The following is a 14,970-nucleotide window of genomic DNA, read 5'->3' as shown; positions in this document are numbered from 1 at the left end:
AGGTGGAGATGACCTGCTAATGCTTTTGCCTGCTATCTCGACTTGGGCCTGGCTCCCACTGAAGAGACCTCAATAAAGGTCGAAACCGGTCTGGGTAGTGGCCCTTCCCTTAATGCGTAACATTAGACATATCCGCAAGGAGATGTGTTTTGCATTATAGGAGATACTAGGATAGGAGTGTTGGTAGCTTGCTCCACCTTTGCAACGAGTTGCCCTGGTGCTGTACCACCTTAACCCAGTCCTGAAGATACTTTCAGGCGCAAACTTTGTTTGCTCACACTTGGATAAAGGATTAAACTAAATTTACTAACCAAGTGGAAAATAAACTTTCAACATCTTTCTCTAAATCCAGAGTAATTTATTAAAAAAAGGGTGGCACACCAATTGGCAATTCCTATAGGTGGAGATGACCTGCTAATGCTTTTGCCTGCTATCTCGACTTGGGCCTGGCTCCCACTGAAGAGACCTCAATAAAGGTCGAAACCGGTCTGGGTAGTGGCCCTTCCCTTAATGCATAACATTAGACATATCCGCAAGGAGATGTGTTTTGCATTATAGGAGATACTAGGATAGGAGTGTTGGTAGCTTGCTCCACCTTTGCAACGAGTTGCCCTGGTGCTGTACCACCTTAACCCAGTCCTGAAGATACTTTCAGGCGCAAACTTTGTTTGCTCACACTTGGATAAAGGATTAAACTAAATTTATAATACAACACTCCTAAATCTCGTGCCTCATCAATTTCCTGGAGCACGGTTCCACCAATGCTGTAAACTGCCTCCAATCTTTTCACCCCAAAATGCATAACCTTACATTTTGCCACATTAAACTGACATCCATTCTCCTTAGCCCAGACCTCCAATCTATCCAAATCATCCTGCAAAAATTTGACGTCATCTGCATTCACTATTGCCCTACCCAACTTCGCATCATCCGCAAACAAATGAACTGTTCCTCTCAGATCCTTTCCTATATCATTTATGAACAAATTAAACAGCAGTGGTCCAAGAACAGATCCTTGTGGCACACCACTAGTCACAGGCCGTCTTGTGGACTCTACTCCTGAGTAAACCACTCTCTGATATCTCTCCGTCAACCACCCTCCTATCCATCCATTCCTAATTAGGAATATAGGATATTCCTAATTAGGAATACAGTCTAATAGAGAATACAAGGTTCAGTTTATTGGGATGTGGTTCGACTTTGACTTCGGTGTTCAACAGAATGCTGGACAACAACCAAGTCAATAGTTGCAAACTGTAGGGTGGGTGTTTATCAGGTGTAGTGATGGTGTTAGAGATAATGCAAATCTAGAATGAGAATGGAAATCTTTCAAGAGAGTGATATGAACTCTACGGATGGTGGTCATGCTTTAGTCTCTTGGCAACATTTTATAATAGTGTGGACAAAGAGCAGTGCTTATATAACAGTTTATCAGGATGTTGTAAAAACATTTGCTGGAGTGCCTCATGATAATCTACTGCTGAAATTGAGCAGGATGGGATAGGTGGTCATTTGGTAACTTGGTTACAAGGATGGTTGATTGATAGGAGCCAGTGAGTTGTGTATGGGGGATGCAGGGTCCAGAAAAGAAGGTAATGATTTGAGTACTACAGGGTTCTGTTTTGGGACCACTTGTTTAATTTATGTATTAATGATGTAGTTCAGGGTGAGAGAGGGGATATTCATTTGTTTGCTGTTTATGCTAAATTAGGAAGAGCAATGTCGGGAAGTTCTGATGTATTTTCACAAGAGGATTTGAATAGTTTGGTGCTTTGGGCTGAATGGGAGATGTCATTTCACTGTTTCCAAGTGTAAAAGTTGTGCAACTTTGGCCATAGAACATGAAATGAAGTTTATCATATGGAGAAACTTTGCTTCAAGGAAGGAGGTGGCAAGGGATCTGGGGATTTTGGATAGGAACCTTAAGTTCAGTGGGACACATCGCAAAAGTGGTAAGGGTTATCCAGAAAATTGCTGCTATAATATGAAGAATGCTGTGTATACAGATAGTGATTATTTCACTGTATGAGGAAATGATTAAGCCTTATTTGTACGAAGGTGGTCTGAAAAGTTCTCGGCCAACCATAGATGGCAACACTATCAGCAAGATTTTTTTTTTTTTTCTAAGTTGGTTCATCTGTCATAATCATAAGCATCCATGTGAAATTGCAAGTCATTCTATCAAGTAGTTTATTTTATACAGCTGTCTGAAGCAAAAGTGTTGTTTATCCTTGAAATGGATAAAATTGAGTATTGTGCGGTTATAAAATTCTTTGTAAAAGAAGGTTTAACGCCAAAAGAAATTCATTCGAAGTTCATAAAAGTTGGGCACTCTTCTCCTTTGTTTTCAACAATTATGAAATGGGCTGCCGAGTTTAAACATGGCCATACCAATACCAGCCTTGAAGATGATCCACGTGAAGGACGTCCAAAAAGTGAACAACATCAGAAATCATTGATCAAGTGCACGATATGGTATTGCATGAAATTGTCGAGACTATAGGCATTTCAAAAGAACGGGTAGGATATATTTTGTGCAAGATGGGTACTGTGCTTGCTCACAGGATCAAAAACGCACTCGCATGAAAATCTCTGAACAGTGCTTGGAACGTTTTAACAAGAATAAAACTGATTTTGTGCACTGATTTATTACTATGGAATGAGACTTGGGTTCACCATTACACACCAGAATCCAAACAGCAGTGAAAAGTGGATAGACGCCAGTTGTTCAATGCCAATTTAGTATAACAGAAATCCAATACATCAAATTGTTTCTGTGATCCCTATTAGTTTGCTGTATTAAGAGTCAACTGTCTCTTAAGCATCCAAAAAAACTTCATTTTCTCTTTTGTTCAAGTTGTTACTTCACCTCTGAACAGCTGTTAAGTGTAGAAATCAAAAATATGTCCTAATATTGAATACTATTGTCACTTTTCAGGTGGTATGTCTTAAGAACACCCTAAAAATTCTTGATATAGTATAGAAGAGAACAATTAGATTATTGAGTCAGTTACTAAGTAATGAGTTCTATGTTCACTATTCATCAGAATTGGAATTGATAATTCCCCTTCTCTCTATTAAATTTCTGTTCCGTCAGCAGGAAAGGTCATGGCATCGGTGTTTTGGGATGTTAAATGCATTTTGTTTATTAATTATCTTGAAAAGGGTAAAACAATAACCAGGGAATATTATTCCGATCTTTCAACTAGACTAGACAAAAAATTTGTGAGAAAAGACCTGGTTTGCAAAAGAAAAAAAAAGCATCTTTCATCAGGACAATGCACCTGCCTACAAAGGTGTTTTGGCAATGGGGATCTGCACTATGAATTGCTGGAACATCCACCCTATTCCTCAGATTTGGCTCCCTTCCCAGAACTAAAACTCTTCCTCGCTGGTCAGCATTTTTCTTCGAATCAAGAGTGATTGCAGTTGTAGAGGTGTTTTTGCAGATCTTACTGAGGACCAGTACAGGGATGGGATAATGGCTCTGGAGCATCGCTGGAATAAATGTATTAGTCTTAAGGGAGATTATGTTGAAAAATAAAAATAATTTTGAAATTATAAATTAGTTTTTTTATTTTTAGGCCAAGAACTTTTCAGACCACCCTCGTATATTTGTGCACAGATCTGATTACCTGGCTATAAGGGAAACATTGTAAAGAGTGCAGACACAAATAACTCAGACTGTTTCAGGACTCTGTAATATTGAGTATAAGAGAGTAGATTGAGGGAATATGGTCTTCAGAGCTTGGTGGAAAGGAGGAGCATATTGGATATAGAATTATTGCATAGGATAATGAGTGGTCATCTCTGGAAATTGTACCAAGTTTATGTGAGTACTACATGGGATGTATTTAAGGCAAAGTGTGATGGTTATTGTGGTCCATGAGCACCACAGTATCCGATGAAGAGCTTGGAATTAATGCTAATACTATTTAGCAGTATAGTGACTTGTTTGGGAAGTACACACAACTGAAAAAGTAGAAACTAAGGATTCGCCTTTTTTTTTTTTTTTCATATTATGTTTTATGTTACAGTGGGTTGTAATCTTTCCATAGTAATACAAATATAACTCTAAAAAAGGATGTTTTGGTCATAAAGTGTGGTGGCTAATAAAAAAATCAGAAATGATTTTAATTTCTTATTAATAAGAATCAGTTTGGATTTTGCTTTGGGTATTTTAAATATTAATAAATAGATATTATTTCACTTAAGGCATAATCATAGCTTGTCTTCCATTGTGAAGAATTAAAGGATATTTATTGACTTTTTGATTTTAGGTACTAGGTCGATATTTAACAATGTCTGGAGAAGACGATGAAGGATATGTGCTTCGTATTCGTGGGTTACCATGGTCAGCAACTAAAGATGAAATTGTGAAATTTTTTTCAGGTATGTATTTTGGATACCTTATTTTTGGACTCTAGGGTAACTAGTTTATCAAAATCTGGATAAATGAGTTGTATCCGTAGTTCAGCATCATGGTATCGCTTCACTGTATAAAGAAATTAATTATGCAGAATCATGATGAAATATTAATTTTTCAGTTTCCTTTTATTGCAGTATGGTACTGTTGTTTATCTAGACTGGTTGACTGAGTGGTTAGTGTGTCTACTCTTTAACTGGCTGTAGATTTAAATCCTGCTATGGGCATGAATATTTGTGATTGTCGTGTGAGATCAGTTACATCACTGGTGTGAAACTATGACCTTCCTTACTTGTGGAGGCCTTACATACCTTGAAAAAGTTCCATCCTTGGCATCTAGAACGGGATTTTCAGATTATTTAAAAAATAAATTATATATATATATATATATATATATATATATATATATATATATATATGAAAAAGCTTTAATGACTGATACCGAGAGAAAAACAGGATGACTTGGTATATTTGAAAAAAATACTACTAGTTTACTAGTTTCGTTGAATTGATCAACATCTTCAGGTATCACAATCAAAGAAATATATAAAGAATTACAGACTTAAAATTGTAATAACAGAACAAGTATAAAAAGACAGTAGTGTGTTTGAAAACAAAATGCAAGCTTGAGTTCCAAACAAACATATACTATGCACTGTCGCGAGTGCACCAATCCTGAACAGAGGCAATATGTGCATCAGAGAGATTGAAACTAGGCTGAGTCCAGTTCACAACGTGGCTAGAGAGAGCTGATCCTGTTATAGGAGATATCTCTATGGTGTTCTTGTTCTTTCAAACATAGAAGGATGGATTTAGCAGTCTGGCCATAGTATGGCTTTCCACAATCACATAAAATCTTGTACACTCTTGGAAACTGAGTTGGAAGATGTTTCTCTTTAGGTTTACTAAGTATTGAATGAAGTTTTGGGAGCGTAGTGAAGCAAGTTCTAAACTTCTTGAGAATTTTTGCCAGTTTTTCTCCTTCCACCTTAAACCAAAATTCTGGTATCACTATATTGATGATATTTTCCTCATCTGGGAAGACTGTGTCAACAACCTCAATTTATTTTTAGACCACCTAAACAAGTGCCATGAAAAAATCTCTTTTACCTTCGAACTGGAATCTGATGACTGCCTCCCCTTTTTAGACCTGAAATTTACCAGATGTGCTGAGAGTATTAAAATCTCAATTTTTAGAAAGCCTACTCATACTGATAGATACCTTCATGCTTCCTCCCATCACTATCCCCCACAAAAATTTGATATTATTTCCACCTTAGCTCACTGAGCAAAATCTTTACTTTCAGAAGAAACAGAAATTGAAAAGGAACTCCTTTTTCTTAAAAAAAACTTTTATTAATAATGGTTTCTCTCCTAAGAAAATTGACAAATTTCTTTCCCCCAGTCACTCAACTACTTCTGAAGATCCCTCTTCCCCCAGAGCCTTCATCTCTTTGCCTTACATCAGCTCTCTTTCACCAAAACCGGCAAAAATTCTCAAGAAGTTTAACTTCAGAACTTGCTTCACTACGCTCCCAAAACTTCGTTCAATACTTAGTAAACATAAAGAGAAACATCTTCCAACTCAGTTTCCTGGAGTGTACAAGATTTTATGTGATTGTGGAAAGCCATACTATGGCCAGACTGCTAAATCCATCCTTCTACGTTTGGAAGAACACCGTAGAGATATCTCCTATAATAGGACTAGAGCCGGTGCTCTCTCTAGCCACATTGTGAACTGGACTCAAACTTCTAACATCCATGTGTGCTATGATGAACTTGAGAGAATGATTGTCGAATCTAGAGAAATTTCTCTAGATTCTTCTCATATCAATAACAGCCTAAGTTTCAATCTCTGATGTTCCAAACAAACGTATACTACGTGACAGCGCGTAATATACGTTTGTTTGGAACTCAAGCTTGCATTTTGTTTTCAAACATGCTACTGTCTTTTTATACTTTTTCTGTTATTACAATTTTAAGTCTCTGTAATTCTTTATATATTTCTTTGATTGTGATACCTGAAGATGTTGATCAATTCAACGAAACTAGTAAACTAATAGTATCTTTTCAAATATACCATGTCATCCTGTTTTTCTCTCGGTATCAGTCATTAAAGCTTTTTCATAATATTCCAACCGAGTAAAAATGAATTCTGAAAAAAAAAAAAAATATATATATATATATATTTACATAATTAATAAACAGTGGGAAAAAGAATCTTTTACCTATGTTTACAACCTTTCTCTAAAGGAGAGTTTGTCACATAAACAAATTTATTTAGTTTATATGTAAATGCTTTTGCAAATCTCATTGTTGTATTGAAGTGTTTGGGTCCCTTCAGAGGTTATTTAGAGATTTGGGTATCTGGTTGCATGCAGTACAAGTTAGGTGGCTTGTCTGTTGCAGTCAAAATTTCTGTTTTGAAAAGAATTTTTTCATTACTCAAAATTGTCTTTCGTATACTCCATCCCCCCCATGCTAGTTCCATTTACTGTACTCTCCATTTCTAAGCTTTTCAAATTCCTTTGGTACGTTTTGTTGCCGTCTTGATTTAGGTACTCTTGTTGGTTTGTTTCTGCTTTTCTGAACAAAAATTATGTTAAATTACATTACGTTCTTATTTTGAGGCTAATCTTTTCTGTTCTAAGAAGTTCTTTCTGTAACTTGTTTAGCTCCTTCTGAATAACTTTCTGGCATTTACATCTGTATTCTTTAAGGACAGACAGATGCTGATTACTTGATAGGAACTTTGTTTCACTATGAATTCTCCTTTTCCTGATATTTCTGTTCATGCGGATAACGTCATTACATGTCTTACAGGTCAAATGTTTTCTAATTTTCACTTTTCTCAGTTTTTTTTTTTTTTAAACCTGAGAAACCACAAAAAGAATAACAAATACATGTCCCACTGATGTTAAAAAAATTCCAAAAAATAACCATTCTAGTTTCAGAGCATAAACACAAATGATGCATATCACCACTTATGCACATACATTATATATATATAATTATTATATATAAATTATACACGTAAAAAAATTGTCTTAGGTTTCAGTCTTGAAAACCACTGTAGGCAGCATTTGCATGATTTGATGTCCTGCCAAAGACTATCAGATATATAGGGTGACCATAATTAAAGAGGAGGTATTCAGAGTCCTGTAGTGAAAATTGTATTGGGTGAATTCAACCAAACTTGGTATAAGTACACTCTGGAACAAGGGATTTTTATTTACAGAAGAAAAAAAAAAGTACCAAATTCTACCACCAGCATACAATTGCTCTAAAATTGCATATTTGCATAATCTCACTGTTTCTATTAATAAGTTGGTGGATATAAGGAAGATTGAAATGCTGTGGATCTTGTCTTACTGGAATGTACCTTGCCAGTCAAGCTTTACTATCAACAATATAACTCTAATGTTGCACTTCAAGAATTCTGGCATTTGAAGGATAGGGGAAAAGGTTCAGTGAAATTAACAAATCCTAGAAAACTTATTTCAACTTGGAAATTGCAGATCTTCAGTAGTGAGATCAGGACTAGGGTGCAAGTAGATTATTCAACAAGTTGACAAAGTTGCAACTGCCATTATGGAATATGAAATGAATAATACAAAGGTCCAGCAGTGCTCAGGCAATATCAAGGCAACTGGACATGCCATACTGAACTGTGTAGAAAATCCTGGGTCAAAGCTGTATAACTGAGAGGAAACCTCCACATAGCCTTTAACCCTCCTACCGGCCAAGGTGGATGAAATAGCAAGACTATCCCAGACTTTTTCGTGGATCAAAACTTCATCAGCATTCTATCTTTTATCAAGTATTTACCCTCCTCTGCTGTTAATCCCTTAGCGGCAATTTCAGAGCCATTAGCAGATTAACTGTGGTCGAGCGACTTTTGTGTCACTTGTCTTTACATGTACTCTGTTATTTCGAATTTTCTTCACTGTAATAGGATATTTGATCTTTTTTTGCTGAACAATTTATTTCTTGTGTCTCTTTCCAAAAATAGAAGTTTTACACTGTCAAAATAAATAATCAATCCTGAAATGACCATAGATCAGCCTTTGCAATGAATATACTTAGTAATAGTTAATTTCCTCCACTTTACTGACAATATAGATTCTTTTTTGCGAATTTGCAAATGTTTGTTTACGTTTAAAATATTTTATCAAATATTTATATTTTTAAATAACATTTAGTGAAATAAATATGACATTTTGCTTTCTTTCTTTGCAAAATACCTTTATATGGATTGTCACATTTCAATTTCATGAACATTTTTTTTTTTTTTTTTTTTTTTTTTTTTTTTTTTTTTTTTTTTTAATGAACAACAAATGATTATAAACTGCATTACTTGGTTTCCGATATTGTATCTTTTTTAGTATCAAAAATTTATACCTAATGGTATTTTATCACAGACTCTTCGCCTTCTTCTTTTGCTGAAAATTGCAACAGAGGTTTTTTTTTTTGTAGGATGCACATTACTATGATATCCAGTGCTTAACCACTGTAGATATGTTGAAAATATAATAGGAAGGATATCCTGTATAGAATAATTAAAAAATTTTGCTCATTTTTAGGATTTTTTACTACAACCCCCCCCCCCCCCTCTCTCTCTCTCCTGTCCTGGAACTGAGTTGCATAACTACTTTAAGTTCCTTGCAAGTAAGTCAATCTGTGCTCTTAGGGAATACAGAGAAAAATGTAAGAAAACAAAGCATTGTGTAAAATTAGCTAAACAAAAGTCATGGAAAGACTTTGGTAAAAACATAGAAAATAAATATCAGGAAGGTGGTAAAATATTCTGGTGGCTATTGAAAAAGCTCAGAAATGGAGGAAAGAATACTGTAAAAGGAATTAGAGAGGATAAAGAAGACATGAAAACTGAGGATATTCTTGATGTATGGAGTAATTACTTTGAAAGATTGCTAAATGAAACAAGCATTGAGAGCATGGTGACAGAAAACACTCAACAAGAATGCCATCTGTACTTGAAGTACATAATGCTGTCACAAACTCGAAAAGTGGAACGGCAGTTGAAGTAGATGATATTTGACCAGAAATGCTAAAATATGGAGATATAAAAGTTTTACAGTTGCTACAATGCATAATTCAGAAAGCCTGGTCAGAGAGTCAAGTTATAGATGATTGGAGTAGAGCGCTCATAGCACCCATCTATAAAAAAGGAACAAAGCAGAATGTGAGAATTACAGAGGAATTTCTCTACTGAGTGTTCGTAGTAAGATTTATGCCAATATTTTTGAGAAATGCTTAAGAAAACTTGTGGAGGAGAAGAACAAGTTGTGTTCAGGTCAAACAAAGGTTATCAGGATTAGATTGTCACTATAAGACAAATAGTTGAGAAATCATGGGACTATAACTTCTTAGGTGGCATTTTCATATTGAAGGTTCACAATTATGGATTTCCACATTGCTCTATATTCTCCCATTCTTTTTGATCTCGCCATATAGTTTAGATTTCGTCCATTCCAGAACATCGTCTATCCATGTCCTCCTCCTCCTTCCTCTTGTTCCCTCTATCTTTCCTTCTAAAATTACTTTATTCAGTTCTCTGGCTGATCCTCTCATTATATGCCCAGCCATTCTCAGCTTCTTGTTCATGATGTCTCTGACTAGTTGGTTTTTCGTGTTCATTATTCATAGCACCTGTACATTTGTTATTTTATCTCTCCATGAGATATGGCTCTTCTATAGCACCACAACTCAAATGCTTGTATTCTTTTGATTGTCCATTTATCTAATATTCAATTTTCACATCCATTAAGACTGACTGCATGTGTATTTTAATTATTCTTAGTTTTGTTTTGCTGTCAATATCGTTTAGGATGTATCTATTATTCCAGAAGGCTGCTTTTGCCTTTTGGATTCTGGTTTGTATTTCTTCTTTACTTTTTCCAGTCTCTGTGAATATACATCCAAGGTAATTGTATGTTTCCACTTGTTGTATGTTGACTTAACCCTTCTGGTTTGCTTTTTATTGTATCTCCTTTATTTATTATCATGTATTTGGTCTTTTTAAGGCTTAATTTCATACTCCTTCCATTTTGGATTATCTTGGGCAGTATTTAATATAATAGGGAATATAACAGATCTGGAAAAGGCATATGACAAGGTGCCAAGAGAAAAGCGGTTCAAAATGCTCCAGTTATGTGGTGTAAATGGGATATAATATCCATGGCTGTCGTCAGATTAGATTGCGCCCTGAAGCAAACATTTAAATATCGCACCTGATGGACTATAAGACAAAAATATAAGAATCTCCAATTGCTATTTTGTTTTTATTACAAGAGAAACATTATTGCAAAATGATTACATAATATTAATTAATGTTTGCTTTACGGGGATATTGCAAATGAAACTGTTTATAAGCTCTTTTAAATTTAAATTATAAGCTGTGTCTGCCTCTATCGATATAGTTGCTAGACCAACCAATCTTTCTTGGGTCATTTCTCTTCGAAAATAATTTTTAATCAGTTTAAGCTTGGAAAAACTTCTTTCTGCACTTGCTACGCTAACGGGCATTGTTAGCGTAGCGATAGTGCCTACTGCAATATGGCTGAACAAGCGCTTTTATTAAGCCGCGCTGTGAGGCAGGCTGCCTCTACGCTACACCCTGTCGACGATACTGATAATATCAAGCAATACATAGTCTCTATTTGAGTTGTAAGCTGGCAGTTAGAATTCAAGGAGGTACAGAAAGATGGTTTGATGTTAAGTCAGTTGTGCAACAAGGGTATACAGTTATTCATAATCTATATCAGTGTTTCTTAACCTGGGCAGTAGCACCCCCCTGGGGATGCCGTGAACGCTGAGGGAGGGGATGGTAAACATTATACTACTAATATAATAAAAGCAAAAAAAATATGTATTTAATCTAGCATCACTATTTATATTGTATGTTTGACAATACTGTTCAGAATATTGTATGTCTGGCAATACTATTTAAATTTATTTGCTACTTATTTTTTAGAATTTTTACATTGAAAGTTAAGTAATTGTGCTAATTTTTGGTCTGAATTTTCTACATCGAAAATAATGCCTATGTGACAACCCCCATTTGCAGTTTACATTTAGCATGTGATATCGTGTGATGCAATTCATTGATATTGTTTAGCACTCTAGTCCATTAAAATGAGTGAAAAAGGTGTTGTCAATATTCAAGTGAATATTTAAAAAATAGTTATTTTTCTTATAGATTGGAGTTATTCCATCTATAAATAACGAGTGGTTACCAATGTGCTTAATATGTGAAAAAAAGACTTTCTCAAACAAAGGAATACAGCCTTAAAGGGTGATTGACATTTAGGAACAAAGCATAATAAAGCAAAAACAGATGTGGATTTAAATTTAAAAAAATGTCCTGGACTTAAAAGGTTGGTTGCAAAACAAAGTAACCAATAAGAGAAGGGACTTGTTTTACAAACTTCCAAAATGCGACTTCATCCAAACAATCAAGATTTTGTCGCACTTTTGCAGTCGCATTCCTTGGTCCGTCTTTTCATATATAATTCAATGACACATCAACTATTATTTCCAGATATATAGTTGTTAAAAGTAATTTCAAAAATGTGTTCAAGAAAATGTAAAATTATAGATGAAGGAAGAAGGTTTAATGATGCTGTTATAAAAACATAAATGTTGATGTTATGAAAGAATAAAATATCAGACGTCATTACAAGAATCAACATGAAAGCCAATAGAAGGATGTGAACTTTGAAAAAATCAAATTAATAAATTACAAGTTTCTTTGACTGCTCGGCGAAACATATTTAAGATGCAAAGTATTCATAATGAATCCATTGTTCGTGCTACACTTGCGGTCCAATTATTAAAAATACAATTTGAATGTTGTGGCCCGTGAGTCTGAAAAGGTTGCTGACCCCTGTTCTAGATTCCTCTCTTTTAAAATCCAAAGTATGGCTTAGAAACGTTGACGTTTTTGTTATTTGGCCCCATGGTCACCAGACATTAGGCACTTTCCTTTGCCACCTAAACAAATAACATAAACGCATACAATTCACAATCGAGATTGAAAGCAGAACACACTTCCGTTTCTAGATACACTTGTCACACGTCTTCCTTCTGGCAATCTTTCCTTCACTGTTTACCGGAAATCGACACATACTGGCCAATATATATGACGGCCTGGTTGGTTGAGTGATTAGTGTATCCGCTCCAGCCAAAAGGCTGCTGGTTCGAATCCCTCAGATTAACATATTTGTAGATGATGAAGGTAGTTGGGTTTGGTGAACTGGTGGAGACTGAGAGTTGTAAAGTAGGTGCTATCCCTCGATGAGTCTTGGACTCCCTGGAGGTGTTACATAATATTAATAAACTCCTACCAGCACCCAACACAAAAACTAGTGATCATTAATTCACTAAAAGACAGGGCTTTGAAGATTTGCTCCAATGAATAAGCTTAAAGATGAATTAAAAGTTATCGGCAATACCTTCCTAAAAATGGTTATAGCTAAAATACTATCAACAAAATTCTGTACAAGAACTCCCTTAAAAATAAACCAGACTACAATAAAACTATAACCATTCCTTACATTAAAAGGACATTAGAAAATAAGCACCTGTAATCTAAAGAAATACAACTTCAAAGCCACCTTTAAACCTCCTGCAAAATTAAAAAGCTTACTCAAATCATCCAAAGACCCATTCCCTCCACTGGCCCACCCTGTAATATACTGTATTTATTATACCATATATAGGGGAAACAGGATGCACAATTCCTATCAGACAAAAAGGACATAAACGACACATTAAATATAATAACTATGGTGAAGCTGGCCTTTCTGATCATGCCCTGAACACTTTACATAGAATTGACTGAAAAAGCACCAGTTGTTTACATCACACCAAAACATGGTGTGAATGCAAATTTAAGGAAGCTTGTGAGATTCTTATCAACCACCCCAATCTGAACAATAATGAGGGTCTAAAAATCCCAAGCATATGGAAGGCACATATTCTACCCACAGAACCTTTCTCCTTAAGAGCTAACTATAAACAGAACTAGATAATCCAGAATCCTAAATCTAGTATAACAATTGTCATGTTAAAAATAGGACATCATTGTTACTGTAAGAAGACTGTCTATATGAAAGAATGTTTCTCTCATGTTATCTTAATTGGAATTTAGCTTTGTAGTTTCTAAATAATTAATTTTTTATTTTATCTGTTTTTTTTGCTAGAGGTCATGCCAGTAGAATAACCAGTAATCAAATCATTGTTTAACTTAGCTTACTGTGTGAAATGTAACTCACCTTGTCCTTGTATATTTGTATATACTCCAGATGATGACCTTAATATAAAGGTTGAAATGTCGGGAAATTTAAATAGTTATTTATAACATGGTTGTAAAGTCCATAATTTCTAAAATGAATGCTGATCACCATGCAACACTAAAAGAAAGGATTCTGATAATTCATGGAGATTTGACCCACAAGCAATGCAATCAATACGATAAGTTGAAGATTCATGTTTCCGGTTTGATCAATCGATTGGCACTTTTAAAACGTAGGGACAGCAATATCATTCCAAATTGCATCAAACTAAAGAGAAAATTTACCTCAAGAAAGGTGCAACGAATATACCACCACATGGAGAAAGCGTTACTTGAAGAACAGATCAAGGCTACTAGAAAAGACTTGGCCATTACTCAAAACCAGGTACAAAATGTAAAATCTGAACTTTCAAGTTACTTGAACGCAGATATTTGGATTATCCTCATAAAGATTATGGACAACATGGCGAACAATATCCTTCAAACTCAGAAAGAAAATCTGATATCCAAATTTCATAAACTAAAAGATCGACAAAACCAATGGACATATTTGAATTTCTCCACAGTGAACCTTAACAACCAACCAGAAGCAAGAAACAGCAGGAGCCACCAATCGCCTGCAGGTAACAGTAATGTAGTTAACCTATGAAACCACGCCTTAAACAGAGATGAACTCTCGCTACTCAGCAAAGGTCTAAATTTTGCCATAGCACCCAGATTGATGAACAAACTGGATTATTTGTAATATTGAAAAGGGCTTAAGATGCATCTCAAATACCATAGCAGATAAAATACGTTTAGAAACTGCCAACATTTTAAATATAAATTATAAGAAAACAATAACAACCAACTTAATGAAACACGAATTAACAGTGGTGAAATCATTAAAATCAAATCCGAACATCGTAATAACTGGAGCTGATAAAGGAAGTGCCACCGTTATTCTAAACTGAAACCCATATTTAGAAAAAATGAATCTGCTAGTCCCAAATAATAGTACATACCAACTTGTTAACCACGACCCAACCAATAGAATATAAAAAAAAAAAAAAACAGAGAAACTACTTAAATAAGTTATTATATTGTCAAAAAATTACTTCTGCCAAACACTCATTCCCTGAGAATTTACTACCAAAGATACACAAACAAAACACACCACTCTGGCCGATAGTCAAAGGTATAGACAGCCCGAATTATCACCTATCCAAGAAATTAGCAGCAGCACTAA

General features: G+C 35.0%; 1 protein-coding gene across 2 annotated transcripts in view; it reads left to right on the top strand.

Annotated features, from left to right (window-relative positions):
- Nucleotides 1-14,970, top strand: part of LOC150099119 (heterogeneous nuclear ribonucleoprotein F-like) — a 183,658-nt gene that overhangs the window by 16,421 nt on the left and 152,267 nt on the right. For both annotated transcript variants that reach the window (XM_090404511.1, XM_090404510.1), the window contains exon 2: nucleotides 4,281-4,392. In XM_090404511.1, coding sequence (XP_090260637.1) covers nucleotides 4,302-4,392 — 91 coding nt within the window. In that variant the 5' untranslated portion in view covers nucleotides 4,281-4,301. The remainder of the gene's footprint in view (nucleotides 1-4,280; nucleotides 4,393-14,970) is intronic.

The sequence above is a fragment of the Typopeltis vanoorti genome, chromosome 14, assembly GCF_054136105.1.
Source record: "Typopeltis vanoorti isolate ZY-2024b chromosome 14, IOZ_Tvanoo_1.0, whole genome shotgun sequence".
In the NCBI taxonomy this organism is placed as follows: Eukaryota; Metazoa; Arthropoda; class Arachnida; order Uropygi; family Thelyphonidae; genus Typopeltis; species Typopeltis vanoorti.
The sequence above is the reverse complement of the archived record's forward strand: the minus strand, read 5'-3'. Positions and strand labels throughout refer to the sequence as shown.